Source organism: Priapulus caudatus, unplaced genomic scaffold (assembly GCF_000485595.1).
Source record: "Priapulus caudatus unplaced genomic scaffold, Priapulus_caudatus-5.0.1 Scaffold614, whole genome shotgun sequence".
Taxonomy (NCBI): Eukaryota; Metazoa; Priapulida; class Priapulimorpha; order Priapulimorphida; family Priapulidae; genus Priapulus; species Priapulus caudatus.
The window spans coordinates 171,253-186,087 of record NW_014577675.1 but is presented as its reverse complement, the minus strand read 5'-3'; the positions used below and the strand labels follow the sequence as shown (position 1 = coordinate 186,087).

The 14,835-nt window shown below is 42.7% G+C and overlaps 2 protein-coding genes across 8 annotated transcripts in view; both read left to right on the top strand.

Moving 5' to 3' along the window:
• Positions 1–64: 64 nt before the first annotated feature.
• LOC106812162 (transmembrane and coiled-coil domain-containing protein 3-like) lies at positions 65–3,779 on the top strand (the record flags this gene model as incomplete). The annotated part of the gene is made up of 6 exons (XM_014815965.1): positions 65–235; positions 763–899; positions 1,312–1,462; positions 1,948–2,027; positions 2,506–2,655; positions 3,760–3,779. Coding segments are annotated over 6 exons (701 nt in total), but the record flags the coding sequence as incomplete, so codon positions are not given.
• Positions 3,780–8,629: 4,850 nt separating this feature from the next.
• LOC106812166 overlaps positions 8,630–14,835 on the top strand; it is a 34,744-nt gene continuing 28,538 nt past the window's right edge. The window contains exons 1-3 of one of the 7 annotated variants that reach the window (XM_014815983.1): positions 8,630–8,725; positions 9,191–9,211; positions 11,579–11,819. In XM_014815983.1, the coding sequence (XP_014671469.1) occupies positions 11,579–11,819 (241 nt within the window). In that variant the 5' untranslated portion in view covers positions 8,630–8,725; positions 9,191–9,211. Of the gene's footprint in view, positions 8,726–9,190; positions 9,401–10,408; positions 10,584–10,720; positions 10,790–11,578; positions 11,820–11,857; positions 12,397–14,835 lie in introns of those variants that run through there. The other 6 variants (XM_014815984.1, XM_014815982.1, XM_014815981.1 and 3 more) reach the window with 6 other exon arrangements.

The following is a 14,835-nucleotide window of genomic DNA, read 5'->3' as shown; positions in this document are numbered from 1 at the left end:
TCCTATTTTTCCTATTTTTTGAGCGTCACTTGTCACTTGACGCCCTGCTGCACTGTCCTCGTAGATTCGTCGGACAGCGACCACGGCGTAATCCTGCTGGGAATCCTGGTGATGCAGGACGTCTTGCTGGGGCTTCTCATCGCTCTGCTGCCCTCGCTGGTCGTCGCCCACAACAGCGACGAGGATTCGAGCACGACGACGGCTTTCGCGTTTCTCGTCGCGCGTCTGATGGCAGGTACGTATGACAGCGAGATATACGCGTGTTTATGAGAAAGCATTTTTATCACCACGTTTACCTTTTCTTCGGTACGTATGCATCCTCACAGTAAACTGCACGTACGTAGAGGGAGTTTTATTGTTGATTTCTTTTTTCATTTGGGTAATTATCAATGCGTAATTTAGGTAAGTATGTAAATAATTAAATACGAAGCTAGCAAAATTACTAGAGATAATTACACAAAAAGTATTGCAAGCACATATTGTGATCGTTGGGAGATAATGGGATGACTGGGGCAGTGAGTTGGGACCGTGTTTGAAAAATTGTGTAATGAAAAGTGGATAACAATTAACAGTGAGAAATATATGTATTTATGAGAAACCAGTTTGTCACCACGTTTGCCTATCTATCTCCGCGATGCAGTTTTCCCCCTTAGTGTAAGCACCCAAGTGTAACAACGTTATCTTTTGAAGATTGAATTTTGGCAAAAATCTGTCGACATAAGCTGCAAAACCGTTAACATTTCGTGCGGCTTGTTGTTTCAGTGTTGGCGGGTGTCATGGCCGCCGGTCTTCTCGCCTCTCGGTTTGTCATCGGGAGCGTTCTCGCGCAGCTGAGTGCTTCAGGCAGCAGGGAGTTAATGACAGTGGGAGCCGTGGCCATCTGCTTCTTCATGCTGCTGGTAACGAGACTCTTAAATCGTTAAAACAGCTGTTCTCCATGTTGTTAGAAGCGTCGTATATGGTCGGTCAGCCATGATATCGCGAACGAATATATATGAAGTCGAAAACGCTTTTTTTGTTTTGGATTTTAGCTTAGTTGTTTAGTTTAGAAAGAGAAGCGTAGAGTTGAAAAAGTTGCGAATTTCTTCCGAAATCGTCAGCGAATCGAGCGTGTTCGCTTCGAACCCTCCGTTCTCGAATTTCCCTCAGGAAAAAGATATTTCCCTGCTTCTTTGTCTGCACTCTGAGAAAGCCTGTCGTTATTGTGGGGTGTTTATTTGACCAATGCCAATCGTTCATTCGTGAGAACAAAATCCTTCGGGTGACGTTCGAACATGTTCCAACCTTGAGTTTGACCTTGACGTTGACCAGGTCACGCACACGCTGCACATCTCGATGGAGCTCGGCTGCTTCGTTGTCGGGGCGATGGTCGGATCGCAGCGACATGAGCTCGTGTCGGACATCAAGAATCTCATTCATCCGATCCGCGATTTCTTCGCCGTTCTCTTCTTCGCCTCTGTCGGTGAGTCGTGCGTGTCAGAGGCGCTGTCGGGGGCTTTCCCATGGCACGTAGATTGAGGTTTCCTGCGTATGTTAGCTGAATCGTTATAGGGATACGTCGACCACGTTTAGAGTGAAATGCATTAAATCTAAGTGCAGCTTTTGTTCCTTATCGTCGGTTAGTAATTCGGTGAGTCAGTCGGTGAGCCAGTCAGTCGAGATGTGCACAGCTTTGCATGTGCTTACATGGGCGTGAGAAAGGGGAAGTTGATTGAGGAACACTACATTTGTTTTGATAGCTCAGGGTGACTGTTGTTACGTAGGTTTGTCAAAAGTTGGAGGAAATGTCGGATTTAATGAGCGTAGTGATCGTCTGTGCCTACAGCTTGTACTATGGCATATCGAATAATGATTCCCATGGTATATTTGCCCGATCGCTATACCGCGATCGCGTTTAGAGTGAAAAGTATGTTACGTTGAAGTGTGGCTTTCGTTTGAATGTTGCAGGTATGCATGTGTTCCCGTCGTTTGTGGCCTACGAGTTAACCGTGATCATCTGGTTGACATTTGCCGTCGTCCTCATCAAGGTATGCAAAATTTTAGACATCGTGAATGTACCTGGAATATATATATATATATATTGGTAAATATGTTGGAATGCTCAGTGAAATGCAGGTCACCAATGAGTTACCCTTGTTGTCAATGAAATTTAAATTTACTCCGTAATCACAATGGTAATGAAGGCAGTTATGATGCGTTGTCTCTAGGGTGATGGCCTGCCTGCCCTACCAACTAGCACTGATAAACATCAGCATATCGCTGATGGCTCCCTGTTTTATGAAATTCCTGGGTGCCACTGAGTTTTACTGAGTACACGTGCAGAGTAGCACGGTCCACATCGAGTTGCAGTTTAAACAGTTGTTCGGCTACCAAACAGCATCTCATCACGTGCGATCTTGGTGTGACCTTGCTCTTGTCGTGTCGCTTGCGACCTTTGCGTGACCTTGCTCTTGCCGTGTCGCTTGCGACCTTCGCGTGACCTTGCTCTTGCTGTGTCGCTTGCAGTACGCGCTGAGCATGGCCGTGCTGTCATGTCTGCTGCCGCAGAAGACGTCACACGTGCGGTGGATCGTGTCGGCGGGCCTCTCACAAGTCAGCGAGTTCTCGTTCGTGCTGGCAAGCCGTGCCCGCCGACTCCATCTCATCAACAGAGAGGTGAGCACCAGGGGGAGTCAGACGAAGACATTATCGTCGCGATGGCGAGGATGCATCNGTGCCCGCCGACTCCATCTCATCAACAGAGAGGTGAGCACCAGGGGGAGTCGGGCGAAGACATTATCGTCGCGATGGCGAGGATGCATCTGCCTGGCGGAAGTAGCAGACGAATTCTATGGGATGATGAATAGCTTCACCGAAATACGAATGTAGAATATCATGAATACAGAAGCGTAGCTAGCCAATTTTTTCTGGGCGGGAGCCATGTACATAGTGTGTTCTGGGAAAGTGACTGCCTTTGACCATATTTTGTATCTACTTTTTTTCTGGGGGGCGGCAACTGCCCCTATGCCCTCCCGGCTATCTACGGCCCTGGAGTATAGTTCGCCGGGTGGGGGTGCACGCACCAGAACATCGTCTCTAGATCTCGTTTCGATAAAAAATTTTAATTTTTATGAGGATTTGTCGTTGGCTACTGTCATGCTATGCTGTTCTTTGTCCTGGCAGTTTTGCTGAAGGGGTCGTTGTCATATAGGGTAATACATATATGTACCCGAGGTACATATATGTATACATAAATGTAATATAACGCTAGTCTAGGGAGTCTCCTACGCCTACTCCCTAACTCTAACTCTAACCCTAACCCTAACCCTAACCATATCAGATAGTTATCTCGGATACATATATGTAGTACCCTATACGACAACGACCCTTTCAGCGGCAGTTTCACGATGTGCGCTACGTGATTACAAGTTTAGTGTGAGTTTCATGCCGCGCCTTATGCAGGTTTCGGTTTTGTGAGATGGGATTCGACGTGTGATGTGTGTATACTAGAATACAATGCTCTGTTGTTTGCTCAGTATTAATCATCAACTGTATTAAAAACTAGGAAATCAGAAGTTACTCAGTTACTCAGAACACATTACCTTACAAAGCAATTCACAACTAACTTGTTAAAATAGTGCCATTCAACATTGAATAAATGTCGGCGCTTGAGCAGCAAGGAAGCGCTGCGTAGACTACAAACATCTGGCAGTGATAATTAATTAATTAATGCATTAATGCTCATGCAGCACCGTATTGTGTTGTGTGTTTGTCTTCCAGGTTTATTACTGATTCTCAGCATTACGTCCTGAGTCTGTTGCTGGCACCCGTACTGTGGCGACTCTCCCTCTGGCACCTGCGGGAACTCTGACGGAAGCGTAAGCGTCTCTCACCTCCTCCTCCTCACGTAATCACCAACATCGCTTCCCTTTGATATGCCTTCTCTGTTTCGCTCGTTGTAAAGCCGACAGATGCTCAGGACCTGGTGATTGAGACAAGCTGGTGATTGAACATGCAGCTAGGTCCAGATGCATTCCCTCAGTAGCTCCCTCGGCACCTGAGTCCTGACCTGGTCAGTCCTGGTCCAGTCAGTCCTCACCCGTCGTAGTCCCAGTCCAGTCAGTCCACAGTTCAGTCAGTCCTGGTCCAGTCAGTGCTCACCCAGTCAGTGCTAACCAGTTAGTGCTTAACCATTAGTCCTCGCCCAGTCAGTCCTCACAACACTCAGTCCTCACCCAGTCAGTCCTCACCAAGCAGTCCTCATCCATTTAGTCCTCACTCAGTCAGTCCTGACTTATTAGTCCTTGCCCAGTCAGTCCTCACTCAGTCAGTTCTCACCCAAGTAGTCCTCACCCAGTCAGGTCCTCGCCAGTCAGTCATGACTCAGTAGTCCTCACACCTAAGTAGTCTCAACCCATCTATGTCCGGCACCATTAGTCCTCACTGTGTACGGTGTGGGAATCAACGTTGGCAGACATCACTGCACCCGGGAATCGGCTGATTGCTTTGCGGGCTGGAATGGCGTGACTGTGGCCGCTTGTATCGCAGCATTCTTGCCAAGTTCCGTTGTTACACAGCCTTATTCTCTATTAACAATTGCCAAAATAAGGCCTCTACTGCTTCCTATACTACAGCCTTGCCTTCTCTAAACCCCGCCCTGTGCCTCGCGTAGTAACTCACGCATTATTTCAGACTGCGACCCAAGACACACATTTAGCATCCACTGTTCCCGGCGGCAGGTACATTTGACTGGTCATAATCAACCGATACTGATCTGATGTATATATATATATATATATATATATCAGGAGTATATTATGTGTCTAATATGTACTAATGTGATTTAATGTGTTCATTTGGTTTAATTTTAATTGTTTGTCTATGATGGATGAAGGAAGATGCATGCTGTGTATGATAGACTATAGCAATAGTTAGTGCAACTATCCCTTGCTTAGAAATTAACGTGTGTATAGCATGTTTATTCTATACATATGTTCATAGTATCACTAAGTTCTATACACTATATAACTTGGGCTCATAGGGTCTATGTCCTCCCGGGTACTGCCGGAACGTACCCTGGGTACGGTCCGGTATACCGGAACGTACCCTGGTAACTATCTGATATGGTTAGGGTTAGGGTCTTAGGGAGTAGGCGTAGGCGACTCCCTAGACGCGTTAGTGGAGTAGGTGAGGTACGGTCCGGCATATTAGATAGTACCAGGGTACGTTCCGGCAGTACCCTGGGGGACATAGACCCTCTCAGCATAACTTGGTGTTAGATGTTAACGAATTGCTTATTGCTAATATTATTTCTACACTCACTGTTAGACTAACTGCACTAGATGGCATGTATGTTCCTCTGGTTTTGGGGTAATTAGGATGGTGATCAATTGTAAGGTAATATATTTTAAATAATCTAAATTATTTATCCACATGGGCAAATACCCATATACGCATCTATAAATTATCATGCATTATAATATATGCAGTTGCTATAATTATATATTACTGTAATTATAATGGATTTAAAGGTTACAAAGCATGACAATATATGTTATTTACATGTTGACCCACTATATGCTGTGTTATAGCACCAATCTAGCTGCTTGTGAGGTTTAACTTGTGCTCATTATCAAGTACACGTCCTGCAAAATAATATTCAATGGCTATACAATATGTTACTTGTATCTGGTCTTATTTTCCCGAGAATGGGATGTGGTCGTACAAAATTAAGAACCAATTTATTGTTATGACCTCTAGAAGGTTGTGTTATAGAAATATAGACCATTTTAGTTGATTTCAGTTATAATAGAAATCATGATGACATTATTAAAATTGTCAATATTTTCAGCAAGTTTTATATGGATTAGTAATGGTAATCATATACGCATGGCAAGATTCAGTTCAGCAAACGTAATAATTTGGTTGTTTTCTGGTCATCAAAGGGAAATGTGTAATGTGCTAATTTGCTTTTTTCTTTCACTAGGAAAAGAAGCTCAGATGAGAAGAGCGATAGATGTGAAGAGTGCGCTACGTAGAAATCATCACAGCTGCACTGCATCCAGATGACACGGGTCATAGCAGACGATAGACTACGATAGGATACCTCATGGAGACTGGCTGTATATTTTAATGCTTTTAATCGTGTGTGTGCATCGATGTATGTGTAGAGTAGAACACGATACATATGCCCGTCGGGTCTATGTCTCCCTGGGTACGGTCCGGTATACCGGAACGTACCCTGGTAACTTCTAATGTGTCGGACCGTACCTCGCCTACTCCACTAACGAGTCTAGGGAGTCGCCTACGCCTACTCCCTAACCCTAACCCTAACCCTAACCATATCAGATAGTTACCAGGGTACGTTCCGGTATACCGGACCGTATACCCAGGGTACGTTCCGGCAGTACCCAGGGAGACATAGACCTTATGAGCGATACATATACAAAATTGAACGTCAGCCAATATGATGCATTTTAATTTCACGTGGATTTAAATTCACTTATTGCTTGCCGGATAGCTAGAAGCTATTTTACAGTACTTCTATGTGTTACAGATTAAACCGCATGCATGGTTTAAAGGTATTAATTGTTTATTGTGACTGCGAAAAGGCGGTTATATTGTCTTGTCTCTTATATGCTAGCATATATTATATGGGCATTTTCCCAGGCCTGTGAGGAGATTTGGATATTCCCGTGTAATCATGATCTTTGCTCATTACTCCATCAGCAGATCACTAAAATTAATGTTTTACCCCCCCCCCAACGACATAGTTGGTATGTCGTGGCCCATAATTGCTGTATGCATCCCCACTTTAACCACTGCTGATGGAGAGTTCAAACGTAACTCTCTTAACTACAACGACTAGAGGAATAACGACAATATACATATCTTTGTAGTCTTCCCATGTCGAATCTATACTGTGACTGTATATAACAGTATATAGATTATTCTTGCATTATACAGAGGCAACTAATTGAGAGAGAACATATATGGCAAGATCTGCCTCAGAAATTAATACTAAAGAATTATGAAATTAATTCTTAAAATTAGGAATATGTGTAAATTTTAGGTTATGTGTATAGGTGTTACACGTGCATGGGTAATATTTATTTATAAATTAACTTGTTGCGAATTGTGTACTGTTTGTGATATGTTATTGCAATTGCTATGTGTAGATCACAGGCACTTGGGACATAATATATAAAGTTTATTTATTATTATTATTACTTGATATATTATTATCATGGCGACACAGCACACTCGCAGCGGCGAGTGCGGGAGCGTTCGGCGTTAGTTTTAATGAAGGAAAGTTGATATACAGTGACACAACAGTAGAACTGTAATTGAGAGGTAGGCCTATACGGTAGTAGGGCCTATTTGTGAATGTGCGTTCATATTATTTTCAGTTTTTACTGACTCTGTCCCAAGTGCCTGTGGTGTAGATCATGTAGTAATTTGAGGGGTGGACTTTATTTACACGCGTAAAATTTCAAATGTAATTTATATTTTTTATTTTGTCGAACTTTGTTGTAGATCCTGTTTTGTTCGTGATTTTTGAAACTTATAGATTATAATTATACATTTGATTAAACCAGGAATACAATATAATATTGTTAATAAATGCTTAACCGACTTAAGGATTTTATATTCTCCTGGTTTCTTTATCAATATAATTATATATATATATTGTGGCAAAATAAAAACAAGCTGAATAAATATAAAGAATTAACACAAATCGCGTTATATACCATTTGGATGCGAGACGCTCGCATTTCATAACTAAAAGATAAAATTGCACGATGTAATTAATAAGTGTGTTCATCATTTAATCTTCGTAGTTATAGGTTATCTATAGCTGCATATTTTATCTATGTAAATATTGTTTCTAATGAATGCATGAAGTAATACAAAAATAGCGATCGAAACATTTACCAACATTTTATTTTATTTATAGCCGTTTATTCATATTATTTTTATTTTTTTGTTTTTTTGTTTATTGTTTTCGTTGTTGTTGTTGTTGTGCGCGTGCGAGCGCGCGTGTGTGTGTGTGCGCGCGCGTGTGTGTGTGCGCGCGTGCGTGTGTGCGTGTGCGCGCGTGTGTGTGTGCGCGTGCGTTCGTGGGTGCGCGCGTGCGTTGTTCGACTACATATAGAAGTGTGGAGATGTCAATGGGGATGACGTCATACAACCAGAGACCAGTTCAACAGCAACAGAGATAGAAAGTTCCCCTAGCGACAGGTAGAAAGTTTTCCCCAACGACACAGACAAGTGCGGGGGAGGGGGTCCCATAGCTACCAGATGTGGGAGGTAAGGGAGTTGCGCCACCATGTACACACACGGGGCGAGGGAGTTGCACCGGCCGAGCACGTGGCGGACAGGGGAGGGCGCGACGCTCGTGCGTATACTTGTCCAAGGGGGTTGCATCACCCGTACACGTGTTAAGCGAGGGCGTGACAACACCCAGGCACCTGAGGCACGTGAGAGGGAAGCACTACCCGGATCCTACATCACCGCAGGGTCCTATATAAGCAGCCAAGATCCAACAGTAAAGTCAGTCGGTCTTCGGACGGCCACGAACGAACGACCGCGTTTGAGAAAGCGAACGAACGAACGTGCTTGAAAAAGCGAACGAACAAACGAACGAACGCGCTTGAGAAAGCGAACAAACGAACGAACGAACGATCGCGCTCGAGAGAGAGCGCACACACACCGTCGGAGGGAGAGTCACCCACGAGCAGGACGACCAGTAGCGGATTATCTATGGGGCAAAGGGGGCATTTGCCCCCGGCCCTACAAGTCGACCGGCCCTAAAGTGTTGTGACTACAAAAAAAATATAGTGTTTATTATTTTTTCCAAAGTATATCTTGGGCCGGCCCTACCACTTTCATATGACTACAATTTGTTTTTGCTTTCTACTTGTTTTCATTTTCTCCGTGTTTTGTGGTGTACATTGCAGCAGCTAGGAATAATATTCACTTTCAGGTAGCTAGTGGGGTTAAAACTACCAATTTTTCAAAATATGATTTAAAATTTTTTTTAACTCTACTAATTATTTTAGAACGTTTCCTTTCCATTTTTCAACATTAATTGCTTATAATTATCCACTAAACAGGTCTAAAAACATTATATGCTTATGGGAAGGGGGCGGGTGGATGGGCGGCCCAAATATATGATATGCCCCCGGCCCAGGCAACTGTTAATCCGGCGCTGAGGACGACGTCCGAAAAGGTATACCCTATACTAAGGGAGGGGCGCGGAGCTATAGCCTACCCCGGACCGGGAGACACACTGCCTCCCCACGAACTCGCGCCGAGCCGCGGAGCACACGACGGGGAGAGACAGACGAGGAGCGGTGCCGGGGACTACAAGAGTAGAATGGCTAAGAGAAGTTAAACGTACGTGTGATCACCTAACGAGGTAACGTAAACGTGACACGACTCACGAGTAATATATATATATATATATATACGCTATATTTGAGATACGTGCAGTGAACGTTATTCATGTTATTCGTATACGATGAATAAAACCATCCGTTGTATAAAGACTATCTAAGGACTTGCGTTCATTTCACTCTTATCTGGGGGTTTTCTTGCTACTGCATCACCGTCCTACCTTCACGGTAGGAGCGGAAAATGATCCCGACACAAATAAATTACACGTGCTAACCACAGCGCGTGTGAAAATCCAGTGTGGCCTCCCCTAGGGCCACTACAGAAGCATAGATATTATCTACAAACACATGTTTGTATATAGCTATGATAGAAGCTAGGTAATGTCGAGGAATGAGAGAGTAACAAACGCTAGAGCAGATTGAGCAGTAGGGTCGTTTGACGAAAAACACAGGCGTGGAAACCAGTGAGCGCTACTATTACTGAGTACTATACGGTGATCGAGTGGGGACGATGGGGAAGGGACGAGAAGGAGTCAAAGAAGGAGTTCGAAGAAGAAAAAGAAGATAAAGAGGAAGAGGAGGGAATGAGGAGGAAGAAGAATTACACCAGATCCAGATCCAAAAGAAGAAGAAGAAGAAGAGGAAGACGGTGAGGAGGAAGGGGAAAATAGGAGGAGAATAAGAAAGAGGAGGAGGAGGAGGAGAAAGGATGAGCTAAGAGGAAGGGGATGAGAGGAGGAGGAAGAAGAAGAAAAAGAAGAAGAAGAAGAAGAAGAAGAAGAGGAAGAAGAAGAGGAGGGGAGGAGGAGGACTGGAGGAGGAAGATGAGGGGGTTGTTGAATGTTGGCCAAAGTTTCGTGTGAACTTCATGCATTGAATATATTACCATTTAGCATTAATAAATTGTATGCTGTAGTTCTGCATATGTGTAGTAATATTATATATGTGTATTATATTAATCTTTTTGTGATATGACCATAGGACACATTTATAGAGTCTATCTATATTATTTCTATGGATACATGTATGACGAGCTTGCTAGCTTGCTGTCTATGGGCGCCATCTGCTGGTGGATTTTACCTATAACCGAATATCTATGCTACTGCCACCGCCACCTGCGTCAGAGTATTTAGTAGTGTAGTACTGATGTAACTACTAGTTATTCTCTGTCAATTCAGGATAATAACCTGAAAGTTCGTGGACATCGTAAGTACAAAATAATAACAGTGATATTAAATGTGTTGTATTTTACTCGAGCTGACCAGTAGAAACGTAAAGCCATCGGTGATGGAAGTCCATCTTTTGGCTGTGGACAGCCTACATAATTATTTATTTACACTCACTCAGATAACTGAGATATGACGAAATGTCAATATTTTTCTAAATATGTGTTTTGGTCGCGATTCCTGAAGGTGTGTTTGAGTACTGCAGTACTAACTTATTATGGTAACGTCTGAAACTAACGAAATATCATTTCGATATTGTAGCAATTTTCCTGTTTCATGTAGTAGGTAGCTCCAAGAAACGGTAGGCCTAGGGCTAGGGCTAGGGCTAGGGCTAGGGCTAGGGGTAGGCCTAAGGCTAGGGTTAGAATACCCCTAGTCACTAGTGTACTGACGTTAGTCACACAGCCTGGTCGGGTTAGTAGTAGGTTTTTCGTTCTCAATTCGATTTTCATGTATATATTCATACTATTGTGCAGGGACTTACTTTATCCGATATAGATATACTATTACTATATGAGTATATGTGGTACTATATCATGTACACTTGTAGCGAAGGCCATCCCATACATTGATACAATACATGGTCATAGCTAATCTAATCTAATAATGGTCATAGCTAATCTAACACTGACTGTATGTTGACCAGGGGTACTTACCGTCTCTGTCTAATATCCATTGTTGCAATGCTGGTCACACGGCCAGAGTTATGTTCATTTATACTAGGTGCTGAATGCTTGACCTGCCATCGGTACATTAATTTACCCAATCTCCTACACCAGTTAAATTTTATGTACAATTGACTGTAATAGAATATTCTCTTCGTTGATCTTTATTTTACATAAAGCATTTCTTAATAGAACACTATTGCGCAAAAAACTGCTCTGAAATAAAAATTCTCAAACCCAAAAATTGCATTCTGTCGATCTTGCCGCCAACCGGCGCTCACACCACTTTGTCGTCTGTTCTCGGTGCAAGATGGATTCTCTGGAGGACATACAGGAGAGGTGCTGCCACCTGTACCAGCGTGTGAAGGCGGCGTACGGACCTCGCGTGCAGGAAGCCTGGGTCGCGTTCGTACAGTACTCGGAGACGCACCCGTACATGACCATGTTCTTCATCACCACCCTCATCATGTGCGTTCTGCCGATGATATTGTTTCTCTGCTTCGCCATCACCACCGTCTTGGTGACGTTCATCGGATTCGTCTTCGTCGAAGGTAGGTGGCGCCACGTGTTCCGCGTTGTCGCGCGCGCGGGTACGGCGTTGTTGTTTTGGGGGTCGCAGAGCGCAGCCACGTATCCGTATATATTATGTGTATGTATATTATATATGTGTGTGTGTATGTGTGTATATGTGTGTATGGGGATACAGTCAAACGTCGGTTATCCGAACATCAATTATCCGAACAAGATCTCAAGGTCCCGTGAATATTTAACGGTAATTAATGAGATCAGATCAGTTATCTGAACAAAATACTCCCCGCTCGTCTCGTTCGGATAATCGAGGTTTAACTGTATATATATGTGTGTGTATATGTGTTATGATTATGTGTGCATTTGTGTGTGTGTGTGTATGTCACTGTTTCCTGGAACAATGATCATGTTGTCGCCAGCGTATATATGTGTGATATTGCTGTAGTGTTTTTTGGAGACATTTCAGGTGTAACTTACAATAATTATAGAGGTTTTTGAGCGAGACTCCACAGAGCTGAAGCCATAAACCGAAAATCGCTAGGCTGCTGCTGAAGAGGGATGTTGGAATCGGGAGGCGTGAAGATGAAGCAGTCAGCTAAGGTAAGCAGCAATGTTGCACAAACATTGAGATAAGGCCTAAAATAAAATATTGCTTGTTTCCCCCTTTACCGACCGACTCGCCAAAACGGCGCTACTAGACACATTTTATTGGCCGATTAAAACAAAACAAAAATTATTTCGTTTCGCAAAAAAAAAAATATCAAATTCGTTCTTCAAAAACATATACACAAAACAGAATACACAATACACACATCTTGTCAAAACAAAATAAAAAAGATTTTTCACCTACCTGCTCGGTACCCTGAGAGGCGAGTAGGTAAAGGGGAAACAAACAATTTTTTAAGGGTGGCCTAACTTGGTTGATTTCTACTGAACAGTGGGGTTCAAACGTACCTGCTAACGTTTTGCATCCTAACAGGATACTTTTTTGGAGTCCGCTTTGAAAAAGCCTACTGTAGGGACAGTGATTTTCCGTTTAAAAAAATTGCTTTTATCGTTTGGGGAAATCATGAATTCCATTTCAGAGTAAAGAAAAAATGCAAATTCCGTTTTACCATAGAGATTGTACACACCAAAAATGCAAAATTCCGTTTACATATATATTTGCATGAAAAAAATGTATTTGGTCACTGACTGACAGTTGGGTTGGCACCGAAACACAGGGCTACCAAAAGACGTAATTGTAAGTCATTTTGCTCTGAAACTTGTCTGAATGTAACCCATATCACCTCCAATGCTATTGTCAACGTTTTTTTAATGATTTTATTGAAATTTCCATGTTCAAAAAAATCAATGTTCAAATTACGTTTTCCGCATTTTTCCATTTGAAAACCTCTTTTTCGTTTCCAATGGCCGTTTCCGTGTTTTCCGTCCGTTTTCCGCGATCGCGGAAAATCACTGTCCCTACTCCTGTTAGGATGCGAACCTCACGGTTGAGTAGAAATCAACCAAGTTATCTGTATTATCAACCAAATGAATAAACTTATTTAAGGATTTACATCACAAACATGTTTATTAGTTACTTACCGTATTTACTCGTGTATAAGTCCTATTGTGTATAAGTCGCACCCCATATTTTGCCTTGAAAAGTTGGTAACAAACATTGGTACGTTAACAAGATTTCTTGGCCTCGTGTATAAGTCGCACCCCTGGTTTTTTTTTATTGAAGTTGTGTACAAAAAAGTGTGACTTATACATGAGTAAATACGGTACATAAAGCATCTGGTTAGTTTACGAGATGCCTTACTGAATGTGTGTAGCTCCGAACGCAGAATAGTGTCTGAAGAGATTTCCCGTGACTGTGGTATGCAGCTATTGCACAGATTGTGATAACTAATGACCCCCCACCACCACCTACCCAAATTAGTTAAATACTCTATGATCATGTGCTTGATATTCAATCCAATGACATTAAAACTCGCCCTGGGAAGTCGTTTTCATTTGCTTTTATTGCAATGCGATTGCATGTTCGAGTAAAAACAGATCGTAGACAAAATGGCCCTACAATAGCTGAATGTGTGTGGGCAGCAAGGTACTAATTGATGTGGACAAATTTTGCCTGTGTTCACCAAGTAACAGTGCACACTATATGACAGTATTCTGCTGGGAGCATTCGTGCTTTGTACTCTGCTTCTATTGTCATTGTGGTACTGTCCAAGGTTTCAAGTGGATTTCGATCTATGTAGTACTGACCACTGCTTCAGGTGACATGAATTAGTCACCGTCCATTCGTATCTATCATCGATGTGCCTGCGTTGGTAACAAACATGTTTTGCTGGTGATGCAGCAGCTACCCTGGCCTCATATTTGCTGCTGATAAATATTAAGGAAATATATGTGATTTCGCAACTCTTTCGATTACGAAAGCAACATCGGCCTTGGTCTTCCACCTTTGGCTGTGGTGTCACGTGTGGATGTGTTTTTTGTGTGTGGCCAGGTAGTATTTGTATCTGAATATTTTGCTGCAGGAAAAGGATCTATGTAAACAATTTCGCATGATAGTCCATTATCAGTTCCCAGGATCAAGGCTGCATGTACCCGTATATTATCGGAGGAAAAATAATCAATAATCTGAATATTATCGATTGTAAATGCTATTTGCATGAGCAAGCATCTGTGTGTCATGGATTTAGAAATGAATTTTGTCTGACTGCTGTCATTATTTTCTTGAAAACATTCTGGATTTTCTTGTGTCTGACCCGTTATCAGTCGTTGTGACACGTTCTTGTGTGATTATTTACCACGGCTCTCTTATATTTATTGTATTTTTTAACGAAATACTTTATTGTCGTTTTAGTTTCTCTAGCTTCATATGTGGATCGGCTGTTCTTGTATTGGATATTGCAGTCGTCTATCTTTCTCGAGAATTCGTTTCCTGTTCCCTGTCTTTCGTTTCCTGTTCCCTGTGCTTCGTTTCCTGTTCCCTGTCCTTCGTTTCCTGTTTCCTGTGCTTTGTTTCCTGTTCCCTGTCCTTCGTTT